At 46.8% G+C, this 27693-nt stretch overlaps 1 protein-coding gene across 2 annotated transcripts in view; it reads right to left on the bottom strand.

Moving 5' to 3' along the window:
- LOC144761595 (uncharacterized) overlaps window positions 1-27693 on the bottom strand; it is a 489105-nt gene that overhangs the window by 175177 nt on the left and 286235 nt on the right. For both annotated transcript variants that reach the window (XM_078646893.1, XM_078646894.1), the window contains exon 5: window positions 26055-26193. In XM_078646893.1, the coding sequence (XP_078503019.1) occupies window positions 26055-26193 (139 nt within the window). The remainder of the gene's footprint in view (window positions 1-26054; window positions 26194-27693) is intronic.

Here is a 27693-nt window from a genome sequence, read left to right as displayed (position 1 = left end):
GATGGATAGGAGGTTGTCATGATTAACTGTGTCGAAAGCTGAGGAAAGGTCCAGGAGTATTAGCAGGCAAGATTCATTATGATCAAGCATTTTCAAAATGTCATCCATAACTTGTGTGAGGGCAAATTCGGTGCTGTGCCTCCTCCGAAAACTGGATTGATGCTGGTCTAATAGTTGATACTTCTCTATGTGAGCACAAAGTTGGGATTGAACACATTTTTCAAGGAGTTTCGCTAGAGTAGGGATGTTGGAGATGGGACGGAAGTTATTGAGATTAGATTTGTCAGCGGTGTTTTTTTTTAGAATAGGTGAGACCTGACCTGCTTTTAAGCAGTCAGGGACCATGCATTGGGATAAGGAAGCATTTACAATTTTCGTCCAGGTAGGGATGAGAGCGAACTCATCGTGGGCAACTGGTCTCCAAAGTGGTTGGACGGGTTTATAGTCTGAAGAATTTTGTTGATGTCTTTTTCAGTAAATGGTGAACATGTGCCCCATGACGCATTATTCTAAGCGATCAGGAGGGGCGAGTTATATGTTTCAAAGCAGTCAGGGGGTGAGGAGGCAATAGAAGAGGGTAATAGGGCCTTCTTAGAGGCAAGGTCAATAGAAATGAGGCGTGATTTCTCCGTGAAGAAGGCATCAAAATCTTCACAGGAGGGATGGTCGCCAACTGGATCAGAGAGGTTTAGCGTAGAAACCGATTGCTGTTTGACCAGTTCAAAAAGTTTCTTGGGGCGGTTTGCCGCTTGGTCTAATTGTAGTCTGAAATAGTCAGCCTTAGCTCTCTTGATCAATTTGTTGTAGAGGTTCCTGTACTCTCTCAGAAGTTTTAGTTGGTCCGGGGAGGGATTGGATCGCCAAGAGCGTTCAGCTGCTCTAAGTTTGCGACGTTCTGTGTTTATGTTGTTGTTATACCAAGGTTTGGATATTTTAGATTAGGCATTTTTAAGCTGGAGTGGTGCAAAGTCATCCATGATGTTGGTAATGGTTGAATTGTAGGCATCCAGGTCGGCTTAAGAGGAGAGGACAGATTTACAGTGGTCAGCGAGATTGCTGAGGTGTACTGATCTGAGGTCCCTTTTCCATACCATTGATTTCAAAGATTGAGCCTTCTTCATCACCACCTCCCTGTTTATAAAGAAAAGGATTCTGTGGTGGTCAGACCAGTCACGAGGTGGGTATGGAGTCTAAGGTGATAGGCTGTTCCTTGAAGATGATAAGTTCAAGAGTTTCTCCTTTATTATGGGTTGGTTTGTCACAGTGCTGAGTTAATTCATGAGCATTTAGAAATGATTTAAGGAATGCTACTGCTGGATCGTTAGGGCTAGACCAATGCAGGTTTAAATCACCCAGGAAGATTTGTGACACAGCAGAGTCGATATTGCTAGAGATGATTTCCAATAATTGCTCAATGAAAGGGAGGTTATCCCTAGGGGTGGTGGATGGTGTGTAGTTTGCAGATCGGTAGGTTCTTACCTCAGATGCTTAGGCTTAGGTATTCACAAGAGGAAGGGGGAGAGGACTCCACGTGAGAGATCGAGAGAGTGTTCCAGTGGATACAAGCTATCCTCCCAACCGTCTTTAGCTCTCTGTCAAGCCTGATAATATCATGGGAGGAGCTAGGAGGTCTAAGATAGAAGTGGAGGCGGACTTTAATCAAGTTTCAGTGAGCAAGATAATATCTAAGTCATTGTGTTGGATGAGGTCAAATATGTCTGATGCGTGTTTATTGGCTGATCTGCAGTTTAGTAATACACATTTGAGACGTAGTGGATTAGGGGAGTGAGAGTCTGGGAGATGTTCAACCTGGTGAGGATGTCAGAGTTGCTGCATCTCAGATTGCGATGAGGTTCTCTGTCAAAGTTGGAAAGGATGGGGTGGATTTGCCTCGGTGGGGTCATGTTAGAATTGGCAGTGGACGCAGGGTGGTAATCACTTTTCATTGAGCAGGGTCGGGAGTATTGGGAGGGAATAGGGTTCATAATGGAGGGGGCTAACAGCTGTCCTATGTGCTATTTCTCCTTGTTACGCCTCAACTAGGAAGGAGTAGCATTTTGGTGCATTTTCAGGTCTACCAGTAATAGTAAATCTGAGATTGCATCAAAATCCATGAGTGCTGCATGGGAACACCCACACAATGTTCATGGAGGCCTCCCTGGGGCAGAGTAACACAATACAGTGATTTGCGCTGTGTTGCGTTACTCCAGAACTATGAAGCCACTCATGGGCACACAAAGTGGCCTTTTGTGGCTTGATAAATCGCACTTTAGGGTTGTGCAAAAGCAAAACAACCCCAACATAATTATGGTCCTTAGAGTTATGTTTCAGTACATTCCCTTCTGCTAAATTTACATTATTTATTCGCCATTTATAAAACATAACAAGACAGCTTACAAACTCCTCAGAGCACTGAGTCTTGCATTCCCACTGTGTGGCTGTGGAGGAGATTGGGGAGTATAGAGAAGAGGAGGATGCTGAGAGATGCTTGATGGAGTACAGGGGCATTGTGAAACCCCTGATGCAGCAGCTACAATGAGAATGGGGCTCTTTATAGGCCTCTTCTGTCTAAAACTCGGCAAGAATACAGCATCAGTAGAAGAGCAAGCAGGGAAAAAAGTCAATTGGGTAAATAGAACAGAAATAGAAAGAAGAAATAGTGGAAAGAAGGATATGTGGATGAATGAGTGGATTAGGTGGATAGACAGATGAAAGGATATCTGAGTAAATGAATAGATGGATAAGTGAATGAATAGGTAGATGGACAGGTAAAAGGATGAAGAGTAAAGGGGTGGTTGGATAGGTGAATGGACAGGTAAAAGGATGGATGGATGGATGGATGGATGGATGGATGGATGGCCAGGTGAAAGGATGGCGGCGTAAATGGATGAATGGATAGGTGCATGGATAGGTGAAAGTATGGGAGAGTAAAAGAATGGCTGGATGAGTGGGTGAAAAGATGAATGGATGGATGGCTATTTGTATGGATAACGGCAGAGTCGGGGGCAAAGTGGATGGATGGATGGATGGCAGAGTTGACAAATGGATGGATGGATGGCAACGTGAATAGATAAATGACAGAGTAGATAGATGGATTGCTGGTTGGATGGATGGCATAGTGAGTGCGTGGATGGATGGCAGAGTGGGTGGAGGGATGGCTGTCAGAGTGGATAGAGGGTAGGATGGCAGAGTGGATAGATGGATGGATAGATGGGTAGATGATGGATGGATGACAGAGAGGATTGGTGGATGGATAAATGGACAGCAGAGTTGATGGATTGATGGATGAATGGCAGAATGGATGGGTGGATGAAAGGCAGAGTTGATGGACAGATGGATGGATGAATGGATGGATAGATGGCAGAAAGAGTGGATGGATGGCTGAGTGTAGGGATGGATAGATGGCAAAGTGGATGGATGGGTGAGTGAATGGTTCGATGGGTGGTACACTGGATGGATGAATGGCAGAGTGAACGAATGGATGGCAGAGTGGATGGATGGATGGCAGATTGATGAATAGATGGATGGGTGAATGGATGGATGACAAGGTGGATGGATAGATGGCAGAGTGTATGGCTGGATGAATGGGTGTGTAGATGGATAGCAGGGTGGTTCGTGGATGGATGGCATGGTTAATGGATGGATGGATGATGGATGGCAGAGTGGATTGGTGGATGGCAGAGTGGATGGTTGAATGCATGGATGGCAGAGTAGATTGATTGATGAATACATGGCAGAGTCGATGGGTGAATGGATGGCATGGTGGATGGATAGACAAATAGAATACTAGATAGATGGATGACAGAGTGGATGGATAGATGGCAAACTAGGTGGATAGATGGAAGAATGGATGGCTGGGTGGCAGAGTGTAGAGATGGATAGGAGAGGATCACAGAGTGGATGGATGGATGGATAAATATAGTGGATGAATGGATGGATGGCAGAGTGGATGGATGGATGGGTGGGTGGCAGAGTGGAAGGGTGGCTGGATGGATGGGTGGATGGATGGGTGGTTGGATGAGGAATGGATGGTGACCTGCCCTCAAGACACCCCCGCGCCGCACGGCCACCTGCTGTAGCGTGTGCGTTTCCTCCCCGCTGCTGTTCTCAGCCTCGCTGAGCCCGCCCCGTCAACCCTGCCCTCCGCCGTAATTACGTGATTGTTTGGTCTCTGCCTGTTTTTTCTCGTTCGGTGCTTTAATCTGTACTGTCTGTCCCCCATATTGTTGCTAGATTGCCTGCTCCCATTGTCTCCCTCTCCCCCTTGTGCCCCCCCCGCTCTCCGATTCCCGCCGCCTGCGTGCGGCCACGCCCCCTTTTCCCTCGGTACCCTCCCCGCGCCCGCCTCCCAGCTGCTCCTCCCTCCCTCCCACTTCGCCATAAATGGCGACCGTGCGTACGCGCAGTGTTGACGCGCAGCGGGCGCACCGATTGTGCGCCGAAGGCACGCCAAAGGTAAGCCCGTCTGCACCCGTCCGCGCCTGGACCGCGCCCAGTGCCAGGACCCCTGGTCCCCACCGACGGAAGACGACCGGACTGACCTACGACGCCACCGAACTCTTCGCACTCAACACCGGCGGGATCCCTGGCTGCTACCAAGCCGCCCCGAGGCGCACCCACGGACCCTTCAGCTGCCACTCCTGCAAGTTCTCCTGCTTCCGGACCTGCCCCGCACCCGGACCCACCAAGCCGAGATCCAACAACAACCACCTGAAGTGCATCCTGCTCAACACCCGCTCCGTCCACAGACACGCCGTCGAGCTCTGGAACATCCTCGACACAACATCACCAGACGTCGCCTTCATCACGGAAACATGGATGAACGCCTCCTCAGCGCCCAACATCGCCATCGCCATCCCAGACGGCTACAAGATCATCCGGAGGGACCGCGGCAACCAGACCGGAGGAGGCATCGCCATCATCCACAGGAACACCATCCGCATCACGTGCAACTCTGACGACACCCTCACAGCCGCCGAACACCTGCACTTCCAGATCCACACCGACCCCAAGACCACCCTCAGAGGCACCCTCATCTACAGACCCCCGGGACCACGCACACAATTCAGCGAAGACATCGCCGACTTCATCAGCCCGCACGCTCTCCCCTCCGCTGACTACATCCTCCTCGGGGACCTCAACTTCCACCTGGAGAACAACAACGACCGCAACACCACCACCCTGCTGGACAACCTCGCCACCCTCGGGCTCAAGCAGCTGGTTACCACCCCCACCCACTACGCCGGACACACCCTCGATCCCGTCTTCTCCTCCAGCAAAGACATCTCCTTCAGCCACGCCACCGGACTCCACTGGACGGACCACAGCTGCGTCCACTTCAGCTACAAGAAGAACACGATACACCACCACCAGCAACGGGTTGCACGCAGAAGATGGAACAAGATCACAGCCGACCAGCTCGCCGCCTCCCTGAGCCGGGACCCCCCCGCAAGCTCAGCGAACCCCAGCCAGGCCGCCAACAACCTCACAAAGTGGATCAGCAACTGTGCAGACGCCCTCGCCCCACTGAGGACCTCGCCCAGCAGACCCGGCAGCAAGAAAGCACCATGGTTCACCGACGAACTCAAGAGCTCCAAGAGAAACTGCCGTGCCCTCGACAGAGCCTGGCGCAGAGACCCAACACCAGACAACATGACCACCCTCAAGCTCGCCACTCGAAAACACCACCAACTGATCCACACCACCAAGAAAACCGCATTCAAGGAACAACTGGACAACAACGCCCACAACAGCAAGGAACTCTTCAACATCGTTAAAGAGCTCTCCAACCCCAGTGCCGGAAACAACAACATCACCCCATCAGAAGACCTCTGCAACTCCCTCGCCGCCTACTTCCACAACAAGATCACGGACATACACAACAGCTTCAGCACAGAGCCAACGCACCCCACGACAGCACCTGCACCCCCCACCACTACCCTCCGCGCCTGGACCCCGATCAACACCGAGGAAACCCTACGCACAATGAACTCCATCCACTCCGGATCTTCAACCGACCCCTGCCCTCACCACATCTTCAACAAGGCCGACTCCATCATCGCACCCCACCTGCGGGACGTCATCAACACCTCCTTCGACACAGCGACCTTCCCGGAGAGCTGGAAGCATGCTGACCTCAGCGCTCTACTGAAAAAACCATCAGCGGACCCCACCGAACTCAAAAACTACCGCCCCATCTCGCTCCTCCCGTTTCCGGCCAAAGTCATCGAGAAGACCGTCAACAAGCAGCTGGCCGCCTTCCTCGAGACGAATGGATCCCTCGACCACTCGCAGTCCGGCTTCCGGGCCAACCACAGCACCGAGACCGCCCTCATCGCAGCCACCGACGACATCCGAGCCCTGCTCGACAACGGGGAAACAGCGGCCCTCATCCTCCTGGACCTCTCCGCGGCTTTCGACACTGTCTACCACCGCACCCTAGAGCAGCGCCTCAGCAACGTCGGAATCGAAGAGAAGGCACTAGACTGGATCATCTCCTTCCTCGCCGGAAGGACTCAGAGAGTCCGCATCCCCCCCTTCAGATCAGAAGCCACCGAAGTTATCTGCGGCGTTCCTCAAGGCTCCTCGCTCAGCCCCACCCTCTTCAATGTCTACATGAGCCCCCTCGCGGCCATCGCACGCCAGCACAACCTCAACATCATCTCTTACGCCGACGACACCCAGCTGATCCTCTCCCTCACCAACGACCCCGCCACCGTCAGAGCCAGCCTACACGAAGGGATGAAAGACGTAGCCGAGTGGATGAAGAACAGCCGCCTGAAACTGAACTCAGACAAGACGGAAGTCCTCATCCTGGGACCTTCGCCCTCCGCCTGGGACGACTTCTGGTGGCCCCCCGCCCTGGGCAGCGCACCCAAACCAACAGACCACGCACGCAACCTGGGCTTCATCCTGGACTCCTCCCTCTCCATGACCAGACAGGTCAACGCCGTCTCCTCATCATGCTTCAACATCCTGCGCATGCTACGTAAGATCTTCCGGTGGATCCCCACCGAGACCAGGAAGACGGTTACCCAGGCCCTCGTCACCAGCCGACTGGACTACGGCAACTCCCTCTACGCCGGAACCACTGCCAGACTCCAGAAGAGACTCCAGCGAATCCAGAACGCCTCTGCAAGACTCATCCTGGACATCCCCCGACACAACCACATCTCCGGACACCTGAGAGACCTGCACTGGCTCCCGGTCAACAAAAGAATCACGTTCCGACTCCTCACCCACGCACACAAAGCCCTACACAACCAAGGACCAAGATACCTCAACAGCCGCCTCAACTTCTACACTCCCACACGCCAGCTTCGATCAACCAACCACGCCCTCGCCGCCGTCCCCCGCATCCGAAGAGCCACCACAGGAGGAAGATCCTTCTCCTACCTCACCGCCAAGACGTGGAACTCCCTCCCGACCCACCTCCGCCTGACCCAAGACCACCTCGCCTTCAGGAAGCAGCTCAAGACCTGGCTGTTCGAGCAGTAGCGGACCACCCCCTCCCCAAGCGCCTTGAGACCCTGCGGGTGAGTAGCGCGCTATATAAATGCCATGATTGATTGATTGATTGATGCAAGAATGAATGGATGACAGAATGAAAAGGTGAAATAGTTCATATCAGCAGGTGGATAGAAGGGTGAAAGAATGAATGGATATATGCATGGACAGAAGTCACAAGGAAGATGCTCTAAAGAGGGTTCCGCTCACTTGCATTGCTTGCTTGGTGCAACCAGCGCTTTAGTTCAAAGTGGAGGCTATTTTAATGTTCTGGCTACTCTGCTGATGGAGGACATAGCTGAGTAATGTGTTTAGTTTACAGTCATCACCAGATTTGATCAGTAAATACATCAGTGCTACCTGCTTAAGAGCAACTGGCACATAAAGGTTCTAGTCCAAGCAGCCAGGGTCTTCTTCTCAATCCCACACAGTTTCCTTAAATACCTGCTAATTTTTTGTATTACTTTTTTTTCACTAGCAGTCATGCTTCTCAAACTTTTGGTTACCGTGAATCACTATCCCCCACTCTTGTGTATGTTTATCAAACATTTCACATACATTTTTTAGCAGACAAAGTGCCATGTCTGGTGTGATTTAGTTGTCAACCAGTTCTGTTTTTAGATTTGGCGAAAAGACAACTTTAAGTTTGCAACAGCATATTTTATACATAAGGTAAGCCCAGTCACAGTGAAATGTTTAGGTTGGCTTATTATTTATCTGAAAGTCTGAAAGTGTTTCTTTGTTTAATAGTCTCTGTGTGTGACTGACTTGAAGGTGAATTGAGGAATGTGTCAATGAGTCTATGAAGAAAATGGGAGAGAGAGGGAGAAAGAAGGACAGAGAGAGAAAGAGAGAGAGAGAGAGAGAGAGAGAGAGAGAGAGAGAGAGAGAGAGAGAGAGAGAGAGAGAGAGAGAGGGAGGGAGAGAGAGAGAGAGAGAGATAGGAGGGAATACAATATATATTTCGAAAAGCGACAAGGAGTAGAGAATAGAAAGGACAAGCTAATAAAAGGATGGGGAAGAGAAGAGTGCAGCTCAAAGATACAAGCAGAAGGAGAGAGGATGATGGAGAAGTGGGGACAGAAAAAAGACTGTTAAGGGGAGCAAGAGGAGACGGTCATAAGGACAAGTAAGAGTCAGGTAGAATGGAAGGGGAAGAGGCAGTAGAGAGTGAAAAGGAACAAGAAGATAGAAGAGAGTAATGGAAGTAGAGGAAAGAGATGAAAGAAAACGAGGAACTCAGACACTTACAGAATGTGCCTATCATTGGTGGAGCTCGTTCAATGGCAGCCGCGCCCAGAGGAGCGTTGGACCGGCTATACCCTAGGAATGGCTCTATTTCAATACCTACCCAGGAGGACGAGGGGCACATAGTCCTTCATAGCATTATGGCTCACTGGACCCTTGCTACACTACTGGTGCCGCTGCACCAACTGCACCCTGACAGCTATGCCTTGATTTCAGTAGTGTAGTAAAACCAATATTGTAGCAGATATTAGAGATGCCACTTAAATCAGGGCTCACACACATCTAGGCACTGTACCAAGTCACAAAGGGGTATCTCTGTGGTGAGGCCCATCGGAGGTCAGTGAATTGTATCAAAACTAATACCAAGCCTTGTTATATGTATAAGGATGGGAAACCTGGGATTCAAGAAGCATGCATCTCTTTGTTATGGCAACTTGAACATGGCAATGGAATTGATCTTGAAGAATGAAGCCGCCAGTGAAATACTTGACAACAGAACAATAAACATATGATGTTACCAAGCACAAAACGCTTCCTGCACTACCTAGCCCTTCAAAGTTACAGGGAAATACCTTTGGCCTACATATTTGTCCTTACAGTTCATGGTGCTAAAATTGGTGATGCTGGTCAAGGCAGATCATGCAGGATTTAGGTTTAAGCAGTGGCTAAGTAGTAGTTTATCCCGTAAAGGAGACCTATAAACAATTGGCATTCATAACTGATCTGATTCCTTCCCATGGCGGCATCCTTGTAAAAAAAATAGACATAAAGGCCCATATGTATCAATATTTAAAGCAATGCAATGCAGTAAGCGACCTTGCAGCGTAGAGCTGCGTGAAAGGGAGAGGGCAGAAATGCTCTGTATTTAACATTATACAGTGAATTTATGCTCTCTTTCTGCACTGTCGCACAAGGGTGCCTGAGTTGTAGGCAAGATTAAATTTATGCAGGATACCTTCCTGCACAGAAACAATGTTCAGAGGTATTTTCCTTTTTCTATGTGTGTTGAACAATGCCAAACACATAGAAAGAGGAAGTAACAAGGAGAAATAAAGATATTTGTCCTCATTGGCCGCTGGTGTTCAATGCTGACACATTCCCAGGCCTACCAGTGTTGGTAAATCTGGGTCAGACTGCATGGGTGAATGCAAGGGAAAACGCACGCTCCACCCATGGCACGTCTCGCTGCCGCAGAGTATCTCATGGCAAGGATTTGCGCTGCCTTGGGTTACTCTGCATTTATCAAGTCACACAGGGCCACACAAGGTGGCCTTGCATGGCTTAGTGAATCACATTTAGGTTTTGCCTCACAGTTGCGTCCCCTTGCGTGGCACAAGGGCAATGCAAAACCTTGATATATATATATGGGCCTGAATCTATGGTTTTTGATGCTTTTTTTCACTGAAGTGAAATTTACCGTAGCTTTTTATCGTTCCTTTAACTGATGACCTGCCATCAAATCAGCTTCTCCTTAAGTTCTGATTTTATGTTTGCTTGTTGCTTGATATTGCAATTTGATCAGTTTTAGAACGGTTGTGTTACTAACATATGACATTGTGGGAGGGGAGTTGGCTTAACAGCTAGGGCGGTCGACCTTGAATCTGGGGAACTGGGTTCGAGTCTCGGCAACGATGCTAAACATCCTGTGATTCTGGGCAAATCACTTAATCTCCCCGTGCCTAACTAAAAAATGAATGTGTCCTCATGTAATGCAACTTGTGCTATGTAAAACGCTCTGATACCCAATACCTTCAGGTCAAGTTCACGCTGTATAAAACTCTGTAAAAAAAAAATTGTCTTCAAATATTTTTGCAACTGCTTGTATTTTAATCTTATTTTTTCAAATCACACCTGCACCATAATATATTCTCAAGGAAAAATTTAGAGCAATTTTTTTCCACACAGTAGAATTCTTTGGCAAGCACTTTGCCCTTAGATGCTTTACCATCCCTGCTGGAGTACAATTCTGGATGTCCACTTTATAACAACTACTCACAAACAGTATAAATACCCTTGCCGGCATTGACTTTTTTTCCACCTCCTGGGCAGGGGCGTAATAGAGGCCCTCGCAGCCCCCGCGGTGCATGGGGGCCCACAGGCTTCCCTACTCTTGAAGGGGACCCCTAAGCCCCTCCCTGAAGTGAGCGCTGAAGCATAGGGCGAGCAGTGCACTTAGTTCCTGTTTAGCTTCAGTCTTTCTTTGGGCAGGTAGCAGTGTTGTGAAGATATCGACCACAAAAAAGAAACTGTTGCAATTTATAGCTTTTGTTTCTTGCTCGTGTAGAGAGAGGCCTGGACGGAAAGGCGCCCCAGGATTCATCTGTCAATCTAAGTACTGGAGTGCAGAAAGAAAGTCAAGAGAGCGGTGACCAGGAGAAGGTCAAAAGGAAGTTCAGAGGAATAAGCAATGCTGAGACAGAGACAGATAGAACTCTGAATGAAGGTGTGTGTATGTATGTGCATGCAAAAGGGCTTAACACCCCCACCCCCAGGGTGCAGGAGGGCCCCGGGACCTCTCAGCCATGCACCTTGCTTGTCCTGATTTCATGCAGCGGACTGCAACTTGCTCCGTTCTTTGTGCAGACACAGTGCAATAAGTTTGCAATGCTCTGCAGAAATGTAACACATTATTGTTACATTTTAGAAAACCCCTGATTCTACTGGAAGCCAGGCCAGGGCTTCTTTTTTATTGCAGGAGTGGGCGAATGGCTCTTGCAGAAGTCCTGGATGGATGAATAAAAGGCAGGATTCAGTGTTTTGACTGTGGACCCTCCCACATCCTGCCTGCACCCTCGGTAAGAGTCCAGTATCGGAGTCAGACTACAGAGAAAGCAAGCAGCAAAGAGCAAAAGGGCTGCATTTGGGTTTCATGCATTCTGGTCCTGAGCAGCCTTCTCACATGCCATGTTGGCATTCTTCAGCTGCTGAAGGGCTGTGATTTCTGGGGATTAAAGAAGTGGTGAGGCTAGTGCTAGACCAGCTGGTGTCCCCAGACATGTGAGTCCACCAACAGACGTTTTCCTTCTACCTTGGTGTAATAAAGGGAGGCATGGAGTAACTGGCAGGCACTCGGGGTATTGGGACCATACCACAGAAGCGTTCATTATGCCTCACCACCTGGTCACACCAGACTTTACAAAAACCCCAGAAGCCAGCACAGAGTGTTGTTCACTGGGGCCCCTGCATGTATCGAACAAAGGCAACTGTTTTAACAATGCCTGACAGGTGATGGAATCTGGGTAGGAGTAACTCCTTGCATTGCTTGGTTTGCCTTTTCAGAGGTAGGTTCTGCCCCTCCCCCGCCCAAAGTGAGATCTGACCAAGTACATGCATCTGCCAGCACACAGATCAGTTGAGAATTTCTAACCTCAAGCAGAATTACTTTTACCACAGATGTGGATTGCTCATGTTGCTCTGGTCTGAGAATGTAGAGGAGAGCCAAGCCAGGTTCAGATACGGTGACTCTGGCAGTGGTGCTGTCAGCTCATACTGTCAGTGCCTAGGTATTGTAGCATTGTGGCCCTAAGGCTCATAGCCCTGGCCTGCGGCTCTATCCCAATGATCTTCTGAATAGTGGACATTGTTCCTTTTACATGTATGTTTTTCCTCTATAATTATTGAAAGCTGGGTGAGAAAGATGGGACAGCTTTTCTGTTTCTCCAACTGCACTAAAATGGGTGCACTGCACTTCTTTAAAAATGTATGTTTTTAGGTTTTGCCTCGGCAATGCGTACGGAGTACGCATGCGCTAGCAAAACCTCTTGAGTTCTATATCTGATCGATGACCCGCCTCTGTCTCTCATTGGCTAGCTCCATAAATGGAGGCTAGCCATTGGGAGACAGAGGCTGTCAATCGCGCTTTCTCGGGGAAAACGCGATTCGGGGGCGTTTCTCGGGCTTTTTTTTAGCCCCGCCCCTTTGTCCCGGGCCGCGCTGCGATTGGCTGCAGGCCCGGGACACCCCCGTGACGTCATTTCCCGGGCCGCGCTGTGATTGGCTGCCGGCCCGGGACACCCCGTGACATCAGCCAATCACAGCACGGCCCGGGACCTGACTTGTTCGAAGTGCCTTTAGCTGGAGTGGTTTGCGAGATTCAATGTACCCGCCCGATAGACGACTCCTCACGAATCTCGCCTAAGCACCCAAAAATGGCCTACTTAATCAATGGAATGCAAGGTTTGTGCATAATGTGGGATATTTAGCTCCTCGTTCTCACCTGTGGTACAGGCTGTACAAAAAAACTCCTCCTCCCTCGCTGACTCCTGTTTCCGTCCCAGGTTCGGCCCCATTCGTCTCTTCGTTGCCTTGGGTGGCCCAAATTCTTGCCCTAATAACACCTCGCTCTTCTCAACAGTTGACCACTTCATATTTCGTTATATAGCGCAAACTCGAACCGAATATATGCGAGTTTTATATAGCGCGAGCTCGGCCCGAAGGTTCCGGAGCGCATTACATTAGTACCAGTGGCATTACAGACGGACACATTCTTTTTTTAGGCACCGGGAGATTAAGTGATTTGCCCAAATTCACAGGATGCTTGACCCTTTCGCCAAGACTCGAACTTGGTTCCTCAGCTTTAAGGTCTGCCGCTCTGGCCTTTACGCCAGACCCTCTACTTACCGTTGCCCTGAATATTGCCCCCTTCCTCTTGGTTCTTCCTGGAGTCAGGATGTGGTGTTACAGCCGACAGTTGGGCGCTGCTGGGGTGGGCGCTTGTTGCAGGCCCCGCTCGGCGGCTCTGCTTTAAAAAAACGCCCGGGGGTGGTGTGCGAGTATGGGGGCAGCTTCGATGGTGATCTTTGCATGGGGGCACAGGCACCGTGCCTCCCTGGGGACCCCTATAACGATCACTGCTCTGCACCCCGGGATCATGCAGCCCCGAGTGGTGCACGGAATCGTGCACGGGATGTGACGGGCAGGTGCAGTCAATCCCACGTCGGTTGGATCCACCCGAATCCGCTGGGTCATCTGCAGGTCTTTAACTTTACCCTTCGTTTCCCCCCAGGGCTCCGAGGAGCAAGGAAGAGCCAGGGAGCATACAGGCAGAAGAGCACCGTGTCCGCCAGAAGCTCCCGGTGAGTGCGGGCGTCTTAGCAGCTTCAGGGGCATTTTGTTTTCAGAGCCCACGAGGCTCTTCCAAAGCGGGGGCATTTCTTTCAAGTCCCCCATGAGGGACTCCCACGACCGGATGCATTCGTCTTCAGAGCCACGGAGGCTCGTGGGGGCATATTTGTGCTAGAGCCCATCTCTCTCTCGATCTATCTTCCCTATCCTTCTCTCTTTCCATAGATCCTCTCTCTCACACTATACTAAACTGTCTCTTGTTCTCTCTCCCTGTCTCCTTATCTCTCTCCTCTCTCTACCAATCTCGTCTTTCTTATTTCTTCTCTTTGTGTAGCTTAGTCTGAATTTTTTTTAAATAGCTCTCTATAGCGCGAGCTCGGCCCGAAGGTTCCGGAGCGCTTTACATTAGTACCAGTGGCATTACAGACGGACACATTCGTTTTTTTAGGCACCGGGAGATTAAGTGATTTGCCCAAATTCACAGGATGCTTGACCCTTTCGCCAAGACTCGAACTTGGTTCCTCAGCTTTAAGGTCTGCCGCTCTGGCCTTTACGCCTGACCCTCTACTTACCGTTACCCTGAATATTGCCCCCTTCCTCTTGGTTCTTCCTGGAGTCAGGATGTGGTGTTACAGCCGACAGTTGGGCGCTGCTGGGGTGGGCGCTTGTTGCAGGCCCCGCTCGGCGGCTCTGCTTTAAAAAAACGCCCGGGGGTGGTGTGCGAGTATGGGGGCAGCTTCGATGGTGATCTTTGCATGGGGGCACAGGCACCATGCCTCCCTGGGGACCCCTATAACGATCACTGCTCTGCACCTCGGGATCATGCAGCCCCGAGTGGTGCACGGAATCGTGCACGGGATGTGACAGTCAGGTGCAGTCAATCCCACGTCGGTTGGATCCACCCGAGTCCGCTGGGTCATCTGCAGGTCTTTAACTTTACCCTTCGTTTCCCCCCAGGGCTCCGAGGAGCAAGGAAGAGCCAGGGAGCATACAGGCAGAAGAGCACCGTGTCCGCCAGAAGCTCCCGGTGAGTGCGGGCGTCTTAGCAGCATCAGGGGCATTTTGTTTTCAGAGCCCACGAGGCTCTTCCAAAGCGGGGGCATTTCTTTCAAGTCCCCCATGAGGGACTTCCACGACCGGATGCATTCGTCTTCAGAGCCACGGAGGCTCGTGGGGGCATATTTGTGCTAGAGCCCATCTCTCTCTCGATCTATCTTCCCTATCCTTCTCTCTTTCCATAGATCCTCTCTCTCACACTATACTAAACTGTCTCTTTTTCTCTCTCCCTGTCTCCTTATCTCTCTCCTCTCTCTACCAATCTCGTCTTTCTTATTTCTTCTCTTTGTGTAGCTTAGTCTGCATTTTTTTTAAATAGCTCTCTTCTGTCTTTCACTGTTGCTCCTCGGTTTCTCTCTCGCATGCAGCTGCAACCTTCCGTTAGGCCTCGTGATCTTACTGGTCACCCCCACAGTCCTATATAGGGTGACCACCTCACTCCAGGTCATAACGGAAACTACATCCCGTTTTCCGTGTGCCTCTGTTGCCTGCTGCTTGTGCTCCAGTTTTGCGTCTGCCTCTGTTACCTGTGCTCCTGTTTTGCGTCTGCCTCTGTTGCCTGTGCTCCTGTTTTGCGTCTGCCCCTGTTGCCTGTGCTCCTGTTTTGCGTCTGCCCCTGTTGCCTGTGCTCCTGTTTTGCGTCTGCCTCTGTTGCCTGTGCTCCTGTTTTGCGTCTGCCTCTGTTGCCTGCTGCTTGTGCTCCGGTTTTGCGCCTGCCTCTGTTGCCTGCTGCTTGTGCTCCGGTTTTGCGCCTGCCTCTGTTGCCTGCTGCTTGTGCTCCGGTTTTGCGCCTGCCTCTGTTGCCTGCTGCTTGTGCTCCGGTTTTGCGCCTGCCTCTGTTGCCTGCTGCTTGTGCTCCGGTTTTGCACCTGCCTCTGTTGCCTGCTGCTTGTGCTCCGGTTTTGCGCCTGCCTCTGTTGCCTGCTGCTTGTGCTCCGGTATTGCGCCTGCCTCTGTTGCCCGCTGCTTGTGCTCCGGTTTTGCGCCTGCCTCTGTTGCCCGCTGCTTGTGCTCCGGTTTTGCGTCTGCCTCTGTTGCCCGCTGCTTGTGCTCCGGTTTTGCGTCTGCCTCTGTTGCCTGCTGCTTGTGCTCCGGTTTTGCGTCTGCCTCGGTTGCCTGCTGTGAGAGATGCACTATTTACCATTGTGAAGCCTTTAGTGGTTAATGCAATCGCTGCAGATATCTGTGTATGCAACCATATAGCTACAGAGTTTATTTCTGTTTGGTGCAGGGGGAATAGTGACTTGTGTGTTTTTAGTGGTACGAGGTCCCAGCCTGTGCTAGAAAGAACCTTGAATATGTATGTCATTAAGTTAAGCATTACACACACTATAAGATAGGCTGCCACAAAGTGCACAAAAAGATTTATGTTTAAGATAAAAAGTGTTTCCAAAATATAGATAGGAGTAATGTGAAGACTGTACCTAGTGGAATTTTTTTTATAACTGTCCATTAAAAGCACACTCTTCACAGCTCATCAGGTCACCTTTCAATACCTCCCCAAAAAATAGTTTTCAAGTGACTCCATCAATTAAAGCCAGTACTGGCTTTCAAGCATCCTTTACATTGGCAGACTTGTGATTGCTCTCCTGCCCTGCTATTGGCATTGTAAATGACAATGCCATTTATTTGTGTTTAAAAAAAAAACATAAATAAAAATAATGTCCTGAGCAATGCCAATAGCTCTAACTTTTGCAAAGGCGAAACCGTTGCATTGTAAATGCTTGTTCATATTGTAGGAAAGCACACTGAAAACTTGTCTAAAAGCTCTAAGAGTTTTGCTGCTGGAAATATTGCAAGCATTTCCAATACCATAGTCACGCTCCACTTAATGTACTTATTCCTGGTGTCTTCCCATCATCTTGCAATCTCTACTCCCAACACAACATCCCTCCTTTTCCCTGTTGGCTGCCCCACTTTTTATTCTGTGGGTAACTCTCTCTTTGCTATCTCCCAACATGTAGTTTCCATCCTGCTTTCTTTCCTTCCCTCTCTCTCGCTGCTACTAAGATTACTGTTCTGTGCCTCTTCCTCATTCCTCCATATAGTACCCCTCATGCACTGTGAATGACCCTCATTTCAGGCAATCTTACTCTCTAGACAGCATATGCTCAGAGGTGGTCACTCTTGACCCTCCCTACCCACATTCTCTTTCTAGCTCTTTTGTTTCTTTCTCTGTTTTTTTGCCTTTCTTGTATTCTTCTCTTTCCCATAAATGTCCCTCCTTTCTGCCCTTACCTCTCTGACCTGTTTCTCTCACTCTTTCCTTTATCTCTGTGCCAACTGTCCTGACTTTCTCAGTAGTCTTTCTCTCTCTTTCTCCCTAACTCTTTCACTCACTCTCTCTCATACACATTCTTTAAGAGCGCTCCTCTATTACTCAGTGACTCTCTCTACGCACTTTGGTTATGGACTGTCCTTCTCGATCTTTTCTTTCTCGTTCCTTGACTATGTCACCTTGCATCCTTTTTCAGTCTCTCTTTCCTCTAATACATCCATTATGGCCTGCTGTCTCTCGCTATTTGACCACTCTTATTTTCTGGCTGTTTCTCTCAATGACAGTCACCCTATCCTGGCAGTCTCCACCTCTCTTACAGCTGCCTCCTTTTTATGATTGCCTTTGGTCTAACTATGATTCTAACTAATGCACAGCAATACATCTTTCATTATGTTCCCTTGACTGTTAATATGTGTTTCCCTCACCACTCTTTTCCCTTGTCTCAGTTCCTTGGCTAATTTGATTGGTGTTTGGAGTGTTGCTGAATAAAAGAGTGTGCCAGTTAACTGTCACTGTGCTTAATGGGAGGTGACTCTACCTGAAGGAATTGAATGTAAATGTTTGATGTGACTGTACTGAATGTTTATTTATGAGCATGCCTTGCACCTGTCAGAGTTGCATGCACAAACCTATCCCTATCTTTTGAGCATTTCATGGAGAAGATTAAACATGCAGTGGTGTTAAATTGTTTGGATGAGGTCAGCTGACAGCACATAGGAGACAGGGGTCATAAAAAGTGTATGTTCGTCTTCAGAAGCTCAGATGTTAAAGCTTTGCATCAGCTTTACTTCCATTTTTCTCTGATCACATGAGGGGCAATCATGGTAGCGGAAAATGCATCGTTGCCAACAGTGGCAAACACCCTGTGCTTTTGATCCCTTAAGATACCTTAGTATCATACACAGAGCCCACCCTAATATATAAACACATCTAGCTTTCACACTCTTATCCTCACTCCTTTCTCTTATTAAGAGATACTAGGCTCACATATTTGTCAGTATACTTCTGCAGCTTTCCATTTCCTTCCTTGACTTCCTCTCTCTGAAAGCTCCTTGTGTGCATGACTGTGAAACTCATTGTGTATGTGCACGCATGTAGGATAAAGGGGTGACAAAGTGTGAAGAAAAGTATTAGTGAAGAACCGTGTTGGAGATTATTAGTGTGCATGTTTGTTAGTGTAGGTGTGTGTGTAGATGTTTGTGTTGATGAGTAAGCGTTTGCATTTGTGTGAGTGCTAAGAAGTGTGAAGTGCATCTAAGAGAAATTGAAAGACAGAGCTTGTAAGAGGCAGTTCAAGACCTGCTACTCATTACATGCAAAAATTTAGGGGCCGATTATGATGGCGGACGGACCTGAGTCCGTCCGCCACCATAGAGCAGGAGGGAACCTCCGCATTGCCTGCGGAGGTCCCTCCTGTGAAATTAGGATGTGGCCACCACCCTGGCGGTCACATCCTCTATGTTTACCATTGCGGCGGGTGCGGCTTCAAGCTGCATCAGCCGCAATGGTAAAAATGCATACATTGCATTTGTATGCAGAAATCAGCAGGCACCGTGCGGTGCCTGACGATTTCTGCATACAAATGCAGGGGGGTACCATAGGTACCCCCCATGTGCACTCCCCACCCCCCTTCACCTAGGGGCCCGCAACGGGCCCCCGCAGTGAAGTTACACATGCTTTTCAACAGCGGAAAACCCGCCGCGGAAAAGCATCTCTTAAAGCCCTTCCTAATATGGCGGACGGTGTCTGAGAGACACCGCCACCATATTAGAGCTTTTCCGCCGCGGTTGTAAGCCAACCGCGTCGGAAAAGCTGCGGACGGAAACCAGGACCCACCAGCCATCCTAATGTGGCGGTGGGTCCGCTGCGGTTTTTCCGCATCCTCCGGGCCGGCGGTGGCTTCCGCCGGCCCGGAGGATGCGGAAAAACCGCAATCATAATAGGCCCCTTACTTTGGATATGGTAGCTGTCATTATTTACTGTTCAGAGAGATGTGCAAAACTGCCTTCCCTGATCACTACTATGTAGGTTTTTAACTTGCCCGCTGTGCACTAAAATGCTCGTTTTGGCACAGATTTTAAAAGGCCCTTGAATGAGACCTCTTCAAAACATCCTATGAAGGTCATATTTAATAGAGATCAGGCTTTGGTCAGTTTTGTTGGGCAAATTTAACTTGAGATACACACAATGTCACTTATTTTTCCAAAACATCCTTTATAGAAAGCACCTTAGCCTATATCTAAATATAACCGTTAGGATCAGTAAATCTCAAAATAGTTTTACTTATTAAAATCATTTGTATCCACACCTAATAGAAAACTGAATTTATGTGTTGGAAACTTCATTGTCAAATGAGGATAAATTTGGCTTTTTACATGCAGGAATTTTGAGGAGAGGTGCTAACATTCAGCATTTGAACTGGATGAATTGTGTAAGTCCCTAACCACATCCTTCAGGGATGCCCATTACTCCTGTGTTATCTGATGGTCCTGCATGATGGAAAAGCAACCAACTTTATGAATGCTCCTATATTAATGCACAAATAGCCACATTCAAAAATATTATTTACCTTAATGTGAAAAGTTATAAGGGCAGGAGACAGTGAATTAAAATGCATCAGAGAGCTAATGTGCCTGATGCCGAGTTCTGTGTTCAAGTCTTTCATTCTCTCTTTGTGTTCAGGATGTATTCAGGATTCTTCCCGAAACGTAATCGTTTCCAGGAAGCTTGTTAGAAACTCCTTTTTGGGTCTTTGCCGTGGTAACAGCAGGGAGTAGGATGTCATAAAGGGCACTGCAAGTTTGAGGAGTGAAGGAGGTAATTCTGTATATCACTTACAACTTTAAAAAACATGAAGGATAATTCATTAGGTTGATGTGGCACCACAGCAAACTTTGTATAACTGTATTTTTGGTAGATAATGGACCTGAGGTATGGGGAGAAGAAGTGGTTTGCCTAGGATCACTCAATTTGTTGGTGGGTGCAAGTTAGGAGCATATACCTATGACAGCAACTTCTGGGCCCATGTCCTCGGTTCTGGTTCAAATGAAATTAAGATAATAGGCCTATTCCTTTAGACTGTATTGAACAATAAGTGTAGAGGTAGAATGATAAAAGATGGATCAGAAAGGAATCAAATTGTATTCAAGTGATATGTTACCACTAAAGATGCCTCATGCTCGAAATCAGAAAATAATCTTAGTATTTTTAAATGAAGTATGCTATAGTTTAATCTTGCTTACCTGTATTCCTGAAAACAAAATAAAACGCGTATAGTGCATACAATAGATCTTGTGTTTGACAGTCTCATAAACGTACATGCCAGTGAAAATAAATGTGGCCCAATAACACACGGGCTAAGAAATCCACATTTGCCTATATATCACCATTTTTTATGAGAGAACCATTTTTTGTCCTTCATTTCATTCTAAAGCAAGGGACATGCTATCTATCGGTCTATGCTTTGTAAATCAATCTCATTATGTTAACTGTGTTTATATGTAGTGCTTCATACCACTATAAATAACCAAGAAATATTGATTTTATGAAGGGAAAGGAGAGCAGAATACGAGGAGGAGGCCCCTTCCGCATATCTTGCAGGGGGGTTCCTCAGGTTTTGTTACACCACTGCTCCTGGGTGGGTGAAAAATGTCTGTGCCAAGGATGTTTTCTGTGGCTGCCCACTTTGTTTAGAATATGTGAGCACTTGGATCACTTCCTCTTCGTCGAGGTGTTGGGCAGAAATCCCTCGGCTTAATGTAGAGCCTGGTGTGTCTTGGTTTTGCTGCCTCAGTTCCCTGAAACATGTTATTTTTAAAGATGTAGAGCTGCACTGCTCTGAATCTTCTTCTCTGTACAAAGTTGGATACAAAATGGTGTCCGCACAAGGGTTGGGTCCTTGTTTCTAAAAGATAGAACTTGTTTTAGGTGAGCTCAGTGAGTAACCAGTCAGATTCCTCCTTTTGTTCTGGCGCCCAAGGTTTAGTGGAAGGTTCACGGTGCCACTTCCAATATCAGTATTGTGTTACAGGAAATGAGCCCTGGTAATTTCTTAAATGTTGAGTTTGATAACACAACCTATTCACGAATCTTGTTTGAAAGTAGGCTTAATGCAAGAACCTCAACAAGAAATACATTTACAGCTATATTTTAATTTTGGAATTTTAGTACAAAAAAATGATTGCAGTAATGGTTGTGGACATGGGAACCCCACAAGATCTCAGAGATGGACTTCGGTTCTGAGTACTGCAATAACAAAAACAAGTAGTGACTTTGTTAAAATTTCGTGGTTGGTAAGAAAGCCATTGTTCTAAGTATTGGAAAGAAGGCATAATGCAAACACCCCACAATGTTGCAAATGTACTCTTGCATCTTAATTTCAACACTTTCTTAGCCCTGCAATTTATGGGGTACCCGGAGCCAGTTTCACTAAAACCAGGGCATGCCAGACCCATCCATGCCGCTTTACCAGGGTTCAGGGAGATTCTGCAAATCCGTAACAACTATGCATTGCAGAGGTTAGATAGGTTCCTGAGCATGTATTTATCATCCCCATTCAAACAGTTCTTGGGGATCCGGGCCAATACATTGGGCTCCTTGCCATTGCACGGCCCTGCAATAAAACGGATATTACAGTTGTTTTGCTGTAGGTTTGGTTTTGGGGAAACCTAAACAACTTCTTCTATTGAAATCCTTTCTGAGCAAGAAAAAAGTACATGAGAAACCTAGAACAAGATGGAGAAGTGGAAGAAGAACTTGAGGTTGTTGATATGGAAGTTTCCTTTTTTTATTGCCAAAAAGGAGCAAATCACCGAAATACATAAAAGAGCTGATTTAGCATTATAGTAAGGCATTCAAATTAGTTCATTGCCATACATCATAAATTAAATATTATTTATTTGGTGGCTTCCCCTTTTTTCTGAAGATAACTATATTAGTGCCCCCCCATAAGATGGGTGGAGTCCCATCTCGTTGGACTCCATCGAGCATTTATATAAGATCCTACCTAGTTTGAGAAAATACTTTATAAAACTGAAGGTTTTTTGTCAGGACCTGCGTCTTTCCCTGAAGTCAGCAATTTTAAGGCATTGGCTACTCCCTCCAGAGTGATATTGAGTTCTAATAGTTTGGCCGCTTTATTATCTAGAGATTAAGGGGTCCATTAGGATGGCCGGTGGATTGCCCCCGCCAGGCTGGCGGTAGCCACCGCCAGCCTGGCGGGGGCAATCCGCCCACCATCCTTCCCTGTATTCCCCCCGCCATATTAGAATGGCGGGGGGGACCACGGCGGAGCAAAACACCGCCCCTGCCACTTTTCCGCCCCGGTCGCATTGCGGCTGGGGCGGAAAATGATTAATATGGTGGCGGTGTCAAGCAGACACCGCCAGCCATATTATGATAGGCATTTTGGCAAGCCTTTCCATGGCGGCAATGCCGCCACGGAAAGGCAGGCGGTCTTCACCCTGCGGGCCCCCAGAGTGAAGGTGGGTAGGGGCATGCACACGGGGGGGTACCTGTGATACCTCCCCACATTTGCATATACAAAGCGGCAGGCACCGCGTGGTGCCTGCCGCTTAGTTTACGTAAATGCTGCAAAGCAATTTTTGTATTGTGGTGGCCGGTGCAGATGGCTCCGCCCGCCACTGTGACAGGCACATCCTAATGCCCCCCACGGGACCCCCGCCCTTATGGCGGGCGGTCCCGTTTACCGATGGGATGGCGGGCGGGCAAAGTCCGCCCGCCATCCTAATGGACCCCTAAGTTTCCAAGTCTCCTCTAGAATCTATAGTTTGGAAATGTTTTACTATTCCACCTGGTGAAAATAGAATTACTTCAAAGTATGTAACCTGCTTACAGTGTGAAAAAATCTCAACAAAGAAAAAAGGGCCAAATAAAATTTTGGAACAACATCCATACATAAGGATGAATCATCATCGTTTTATTGTGTGATTAATTAAAATCATTACAATATTTACAAGAAATAAAAACAATGCAACAACAAATACAAAAGGCTTGTAAAATTGAAGTGGAATCAGAGTGATCTGTTTCAGAAAATATTCTCTCAGTGGTCGTGTGTCTTGGTAAAAAACATCCAAAGTCTTGTCTGTGTCACCTTTGTCACCTGGTGTTCTGTCCCTGTTCTTTTTTATTCTCCAGGGCGGCAAAATACCTTATGTCTGATCCTTTTCTTGTAACAGCTTTGTTGCCTTCGCCATAAATTTGATTCCCCGACATGAAGCATCTTATTGCTCAGCATGAGAAAGAGTTCATCACTGAGAAGGAAAATGGGTGAAGATGCAGGTATATTAACTTCAACCATACAGCATGCCATCTCTGCTTGGTAATTTTGCCAGGTGACATTTTGCAGGAACATCAGTAAGTCACTGATGCCTGATTCAAACAGTAGGATTTTTTTGTACGGTTTGTGAAAAGGTGATGTGTTCTAATCAGCAGAACAGGAGAGCTTGCTTCAATCAAGTTCGACTTCATCAGAAATCTTGCAAGGTAGGTTGTTTGTGCAGTTATCCTAGTTCTTTCTCCCATGTTTTTAATAAGCACTAGTGTCACTAAATAATATTTCTTTCTTTGTTTTTTCATAAACAATAAAAAGCACAATAGACTTCTAAACACTCAAAACACAAAAGTAAGTTGTGCCTTTTAGAACCCACTTTACTGGTTTACCTAAAGATATATGTATATTTTGTGTATTATGTCTGTAACTGCATATTTCTATCTATGTCTTTTTATGTATATCTATATATGTACTGTTGGCCTTGCTCGTCCTATAATCAGGCTCTGAAGCCATCCCACCATGGGCACTTAACCCCTCTGCACACAACCATTGACAGCATAGGTTTTGCAGGACCTGATGCATGCAGCCTTTGCCCTTGTGCAGTGGGGTGAGTTGCAAGCCTGCGCCAACTGTGCACAGCGAGGTTTGGCTATAGGACCTTGCTCCAAACTCCGTACGAGCAGCCAATCCTCGTAATTGGGATTGGCTGCATGGCCTATCCCAACAAACTAAAGATGGCCACTCCCACCGCAAAAGGCCTTCAGCCATACATAGTGGGGGTTGGCCAGCCTTGGCAGGGTTGGGTGCCAGACATAGCCGCCAGCAAAGTTGGGTGCAGGACCTGAAGCAAGTTGGTGGAGTATGATAAAAGAAAAAAAAGATGTTCGCTGAATAAATACAAAGGCTAAATCAATGGTATAGTTAGGAATGGTAATAAGATCTTACAGTACAATAGAAAAACAGAAACTCACTGAAAAAAAGCTAAGGGTTAAATTGGCAGTATAATAAGTTATGTTAATAGGACCTTAGCTTATGTGAAAAAAACCTCGAACTTTACTGAGAAAAACAAAGGTCAAAGTGAAGCTATGGTTAGGTGTTGAAATAAGACAAAAAGTAACATTTAAAAAACCGACAAACCACTGCTATTCACTAGTTATAGTTTACTGGCCTAACTATAATTTCTTCCCTGGCCATGCACTGCTTATGAATTCACATATTACATCACTCATCACATGATAAATGACTTCCTTGATGACATAACTGGTGGCATCTCAAATGTGTCTATATTATATCATGCCTATATTTCTATCATTTCATATTTTATATACATGGATACATTGTCATTCCTTTATGTTTCTCTGTTTTACAAGAAAATATCAACATTGTATTTCTGTAGTGATAGATTGTGTTAGGATTATTCATCTGAGAGGGAAAGAGTGTTCTCTTAAATTGGCTCAGTCTTCCTCTTGGGACTTTGGCACACCCTGCGCTTTAAATCTTCAGTTTATGATGCCACCGAAGATTTACACGATCCCAGTACAAAAGATGACATGTGCAAGTGACAGAGAGGGGTGTTGTCCTGGCTGCATAATGCTCTTGCAAATGTGCACAAGGATTCCATGGTAAATGCTGGAAACTTGGAAATGCAGAGGTGTATCTTCTATTGGCACATCTTTCAAATTGTACATAGATGGAATAATGGCCTTTCTAAATGCAACTTGGATGTACTACACAGAATCTTTAGGACAGTAAATCAATGTATTGAATCAAACTTAAAACACACAAGATAGAATTGGGACTGAAAAGTCAACCATAAAGCTGAAGAGCTGTGTGCTATAAGAAGAAAGTGCAATAGGCAAACCATGTGAACCTGAAAGTCTGTCAGTCATCCTTAGCAACTAAAATCTCAGCACTGCTGAAACTTGTTTCACCCCATACATCTTCATCCCAGAGATGAGTTTCACTGTTCCTCATAACAATTCTCTCTTCATTAGGTTTTGCCTGGGCAGCGCTTGCAGTGGGCTTGAGAAATCTATTGTTTTTAATACAAACTTTAAAGCGACTTACATCCCTCCTCTCTTTCCAGGCTTCTCATTGGTTCCTGTGTATGCTACTTACCTTTCCTCCATTTCTATTGGCTGTAGCACAAATTTCTTCATTTACCAATGCGTGTTCCTCGCCTGCCTCTCTTATCAGTTTCCTGTCACTAAAATACTGTTGACATCTGCTTTGGTGGAACTATATTTTCATAATGTTTTGCCTTTTTTCTCTTGCAGCATAATTATATAAAATGTATCACCCGGAAAGATTAAGTGATTAGAATAGAATCACTGAATGTTGCCTGGCGCCAAGGAGACTCGAACCGGGATCCCAAGCTCTCGAGTCAGCAGCTCTGTTATCTGTTATGGAGTTCTTTCCTTCTCCCAGATGAAGATTGACGAAAACAGCTTTTTATTCATTGCACAGGTGAAACCGAGGCATTCCCAATGCTTGTTTTTAACCTGTGCCCTAACAGCTGCTCTCGAAGTGACACTGAGGAGACACAGATTCTCTAGAAGAGCCAAAATGGTAGCAATGACAATACCTTGAAATAGGTTATGTGTTTCTCACCTCTCTTCATGGTTTCCAGTTCTTGGTCTTACACCAAAAGGAGAAAGTGGGATTTGGTTTGCTGTATGTTCTTCCTTTTCTTCTTCATTAACAGGAGATAAAGCCTTAGGTCCAGAATCTTTTTCCAATTTCCTTTCGTCTAAGGAGATAACATATTCATGAACCAATTACCCATTTTATAGAGTGACATATAGCATAAAGAGAGTACTGTGAGTGCTTTGTATTTGCCACACTGACGGCTGACTTGTGTCTTAAATAGTTAAAAGCTATTTTACCACCTTAGGCAGTGATTAATGATTGCATGTCACTTGTACTTTAGAGGAATGGGCTGCTTTTGCCTGGAAATGTAGCAACATGTGTTGCATATTTAAAGTAAACATAACACAGCACAATAACATACACAAAGTGACATAATATCGCACTTGATCGGGCACCTCACAACAAACACTAAAAACAGAATGCCACACCCCTACTGTAGACAACACAACAAAAGCATATTGCAATAATAATCAGCACAAAAACACAGAGGCAAACTAACCAACTGACCACATCATCACAACAATATATCACACAACATATATGCACGCCACACTCTCAGCCAGCTAACACAATGACGAAGGTATCACGTGATTCAACAGAAATGAGATTGCCAAATGCACCGAAAGCTCAATAAGACCCTATAACTCAAAACCCATTGAAACAAATAGAACATAACCAACGTTCTCTACAAACACTTTTCTAGAAGCAGCCAATGGCATTTCAGTGGCTAACATTTACATAACCCAGAATACAACCATTCAGACAGCAATGTTTTTTACTGTAACAGCATTAAGAATCTATTGGAATGCCTCATGTGACAATGTACTGAGATCCACAAACTCAACACTGAAGACACCACACCATCGTCACAACAGAACAAACAAGAAGCGGTAATAACACAATATCAGTGGCTCAGAAACAATGGAACACTACTGATCACAGTTCAAAGGACCGCACTGGGATAACATACAACACTGTCATGAAACGAATGCAATAGAAGATTAAGAACCGTATTGCAGTCGTCAACAGCAACTGTCTCAGATATTTCCCACAATGCTCAGGTTTCTAATCAGAATGCACAAGACAGAGAAACCTAGACGAAAAAATCAAATCCCCAATCAACACATCCCCAAAACATAGTTCTCCTAAAGCGAAAGTCTAAAATAATTTGACAGGTAATCAACAACTGTCCCTTTTACAATCAAATTCCACATTCTAAACACCCATGGTTCCCTAAGAGAACACAGGCAATCTGTAACACTCATAGAAAGTATAGCACAATACACCGTGTACATATAAAATGGTATGCTATCCAAAATACAGCCCAAAAGAACCTCCAGGAGAAAGTATGCAGTAATGGAATAAGATACCAAATGGTGAAATTGTATGACTTGGCTGTAGAACACTCTAGCCACATCGCCTCAGAGAGGCAACACCCAAATCCCTTCAACAGCAAAACCCAGCATACTACAACTATAAATCCTGTCAGGATGCAATGTATCAGAGTGGAAAGGGCCTCCAGCATCCTCAAGCAAACAGCACAATTCCCAAACCATGTAGATGGCAATGTAAGGCTCCCAAAGGACACAACCTCAATTAA

This window comes from Lissotriton helveticus, chromosome 6, assembly GCF_964261635.1.
Source record: "Lissotriton helveticus chromosome 6, aLisHel1.1, whole genome shotgun sequence".
In the NCBI taxonomy this organism is placed as follows: domain Eukaryota; kingdom Metazoa; phylum Chordata; class Amphibia; order Caudata; family Salamandridae; genus Lissotriton; species Lissotriton helveticus.
Note: the sequence above shows the minus strand (reverse complement) of the source record. Positions and strands in the feature narration are given on the sequence as shown.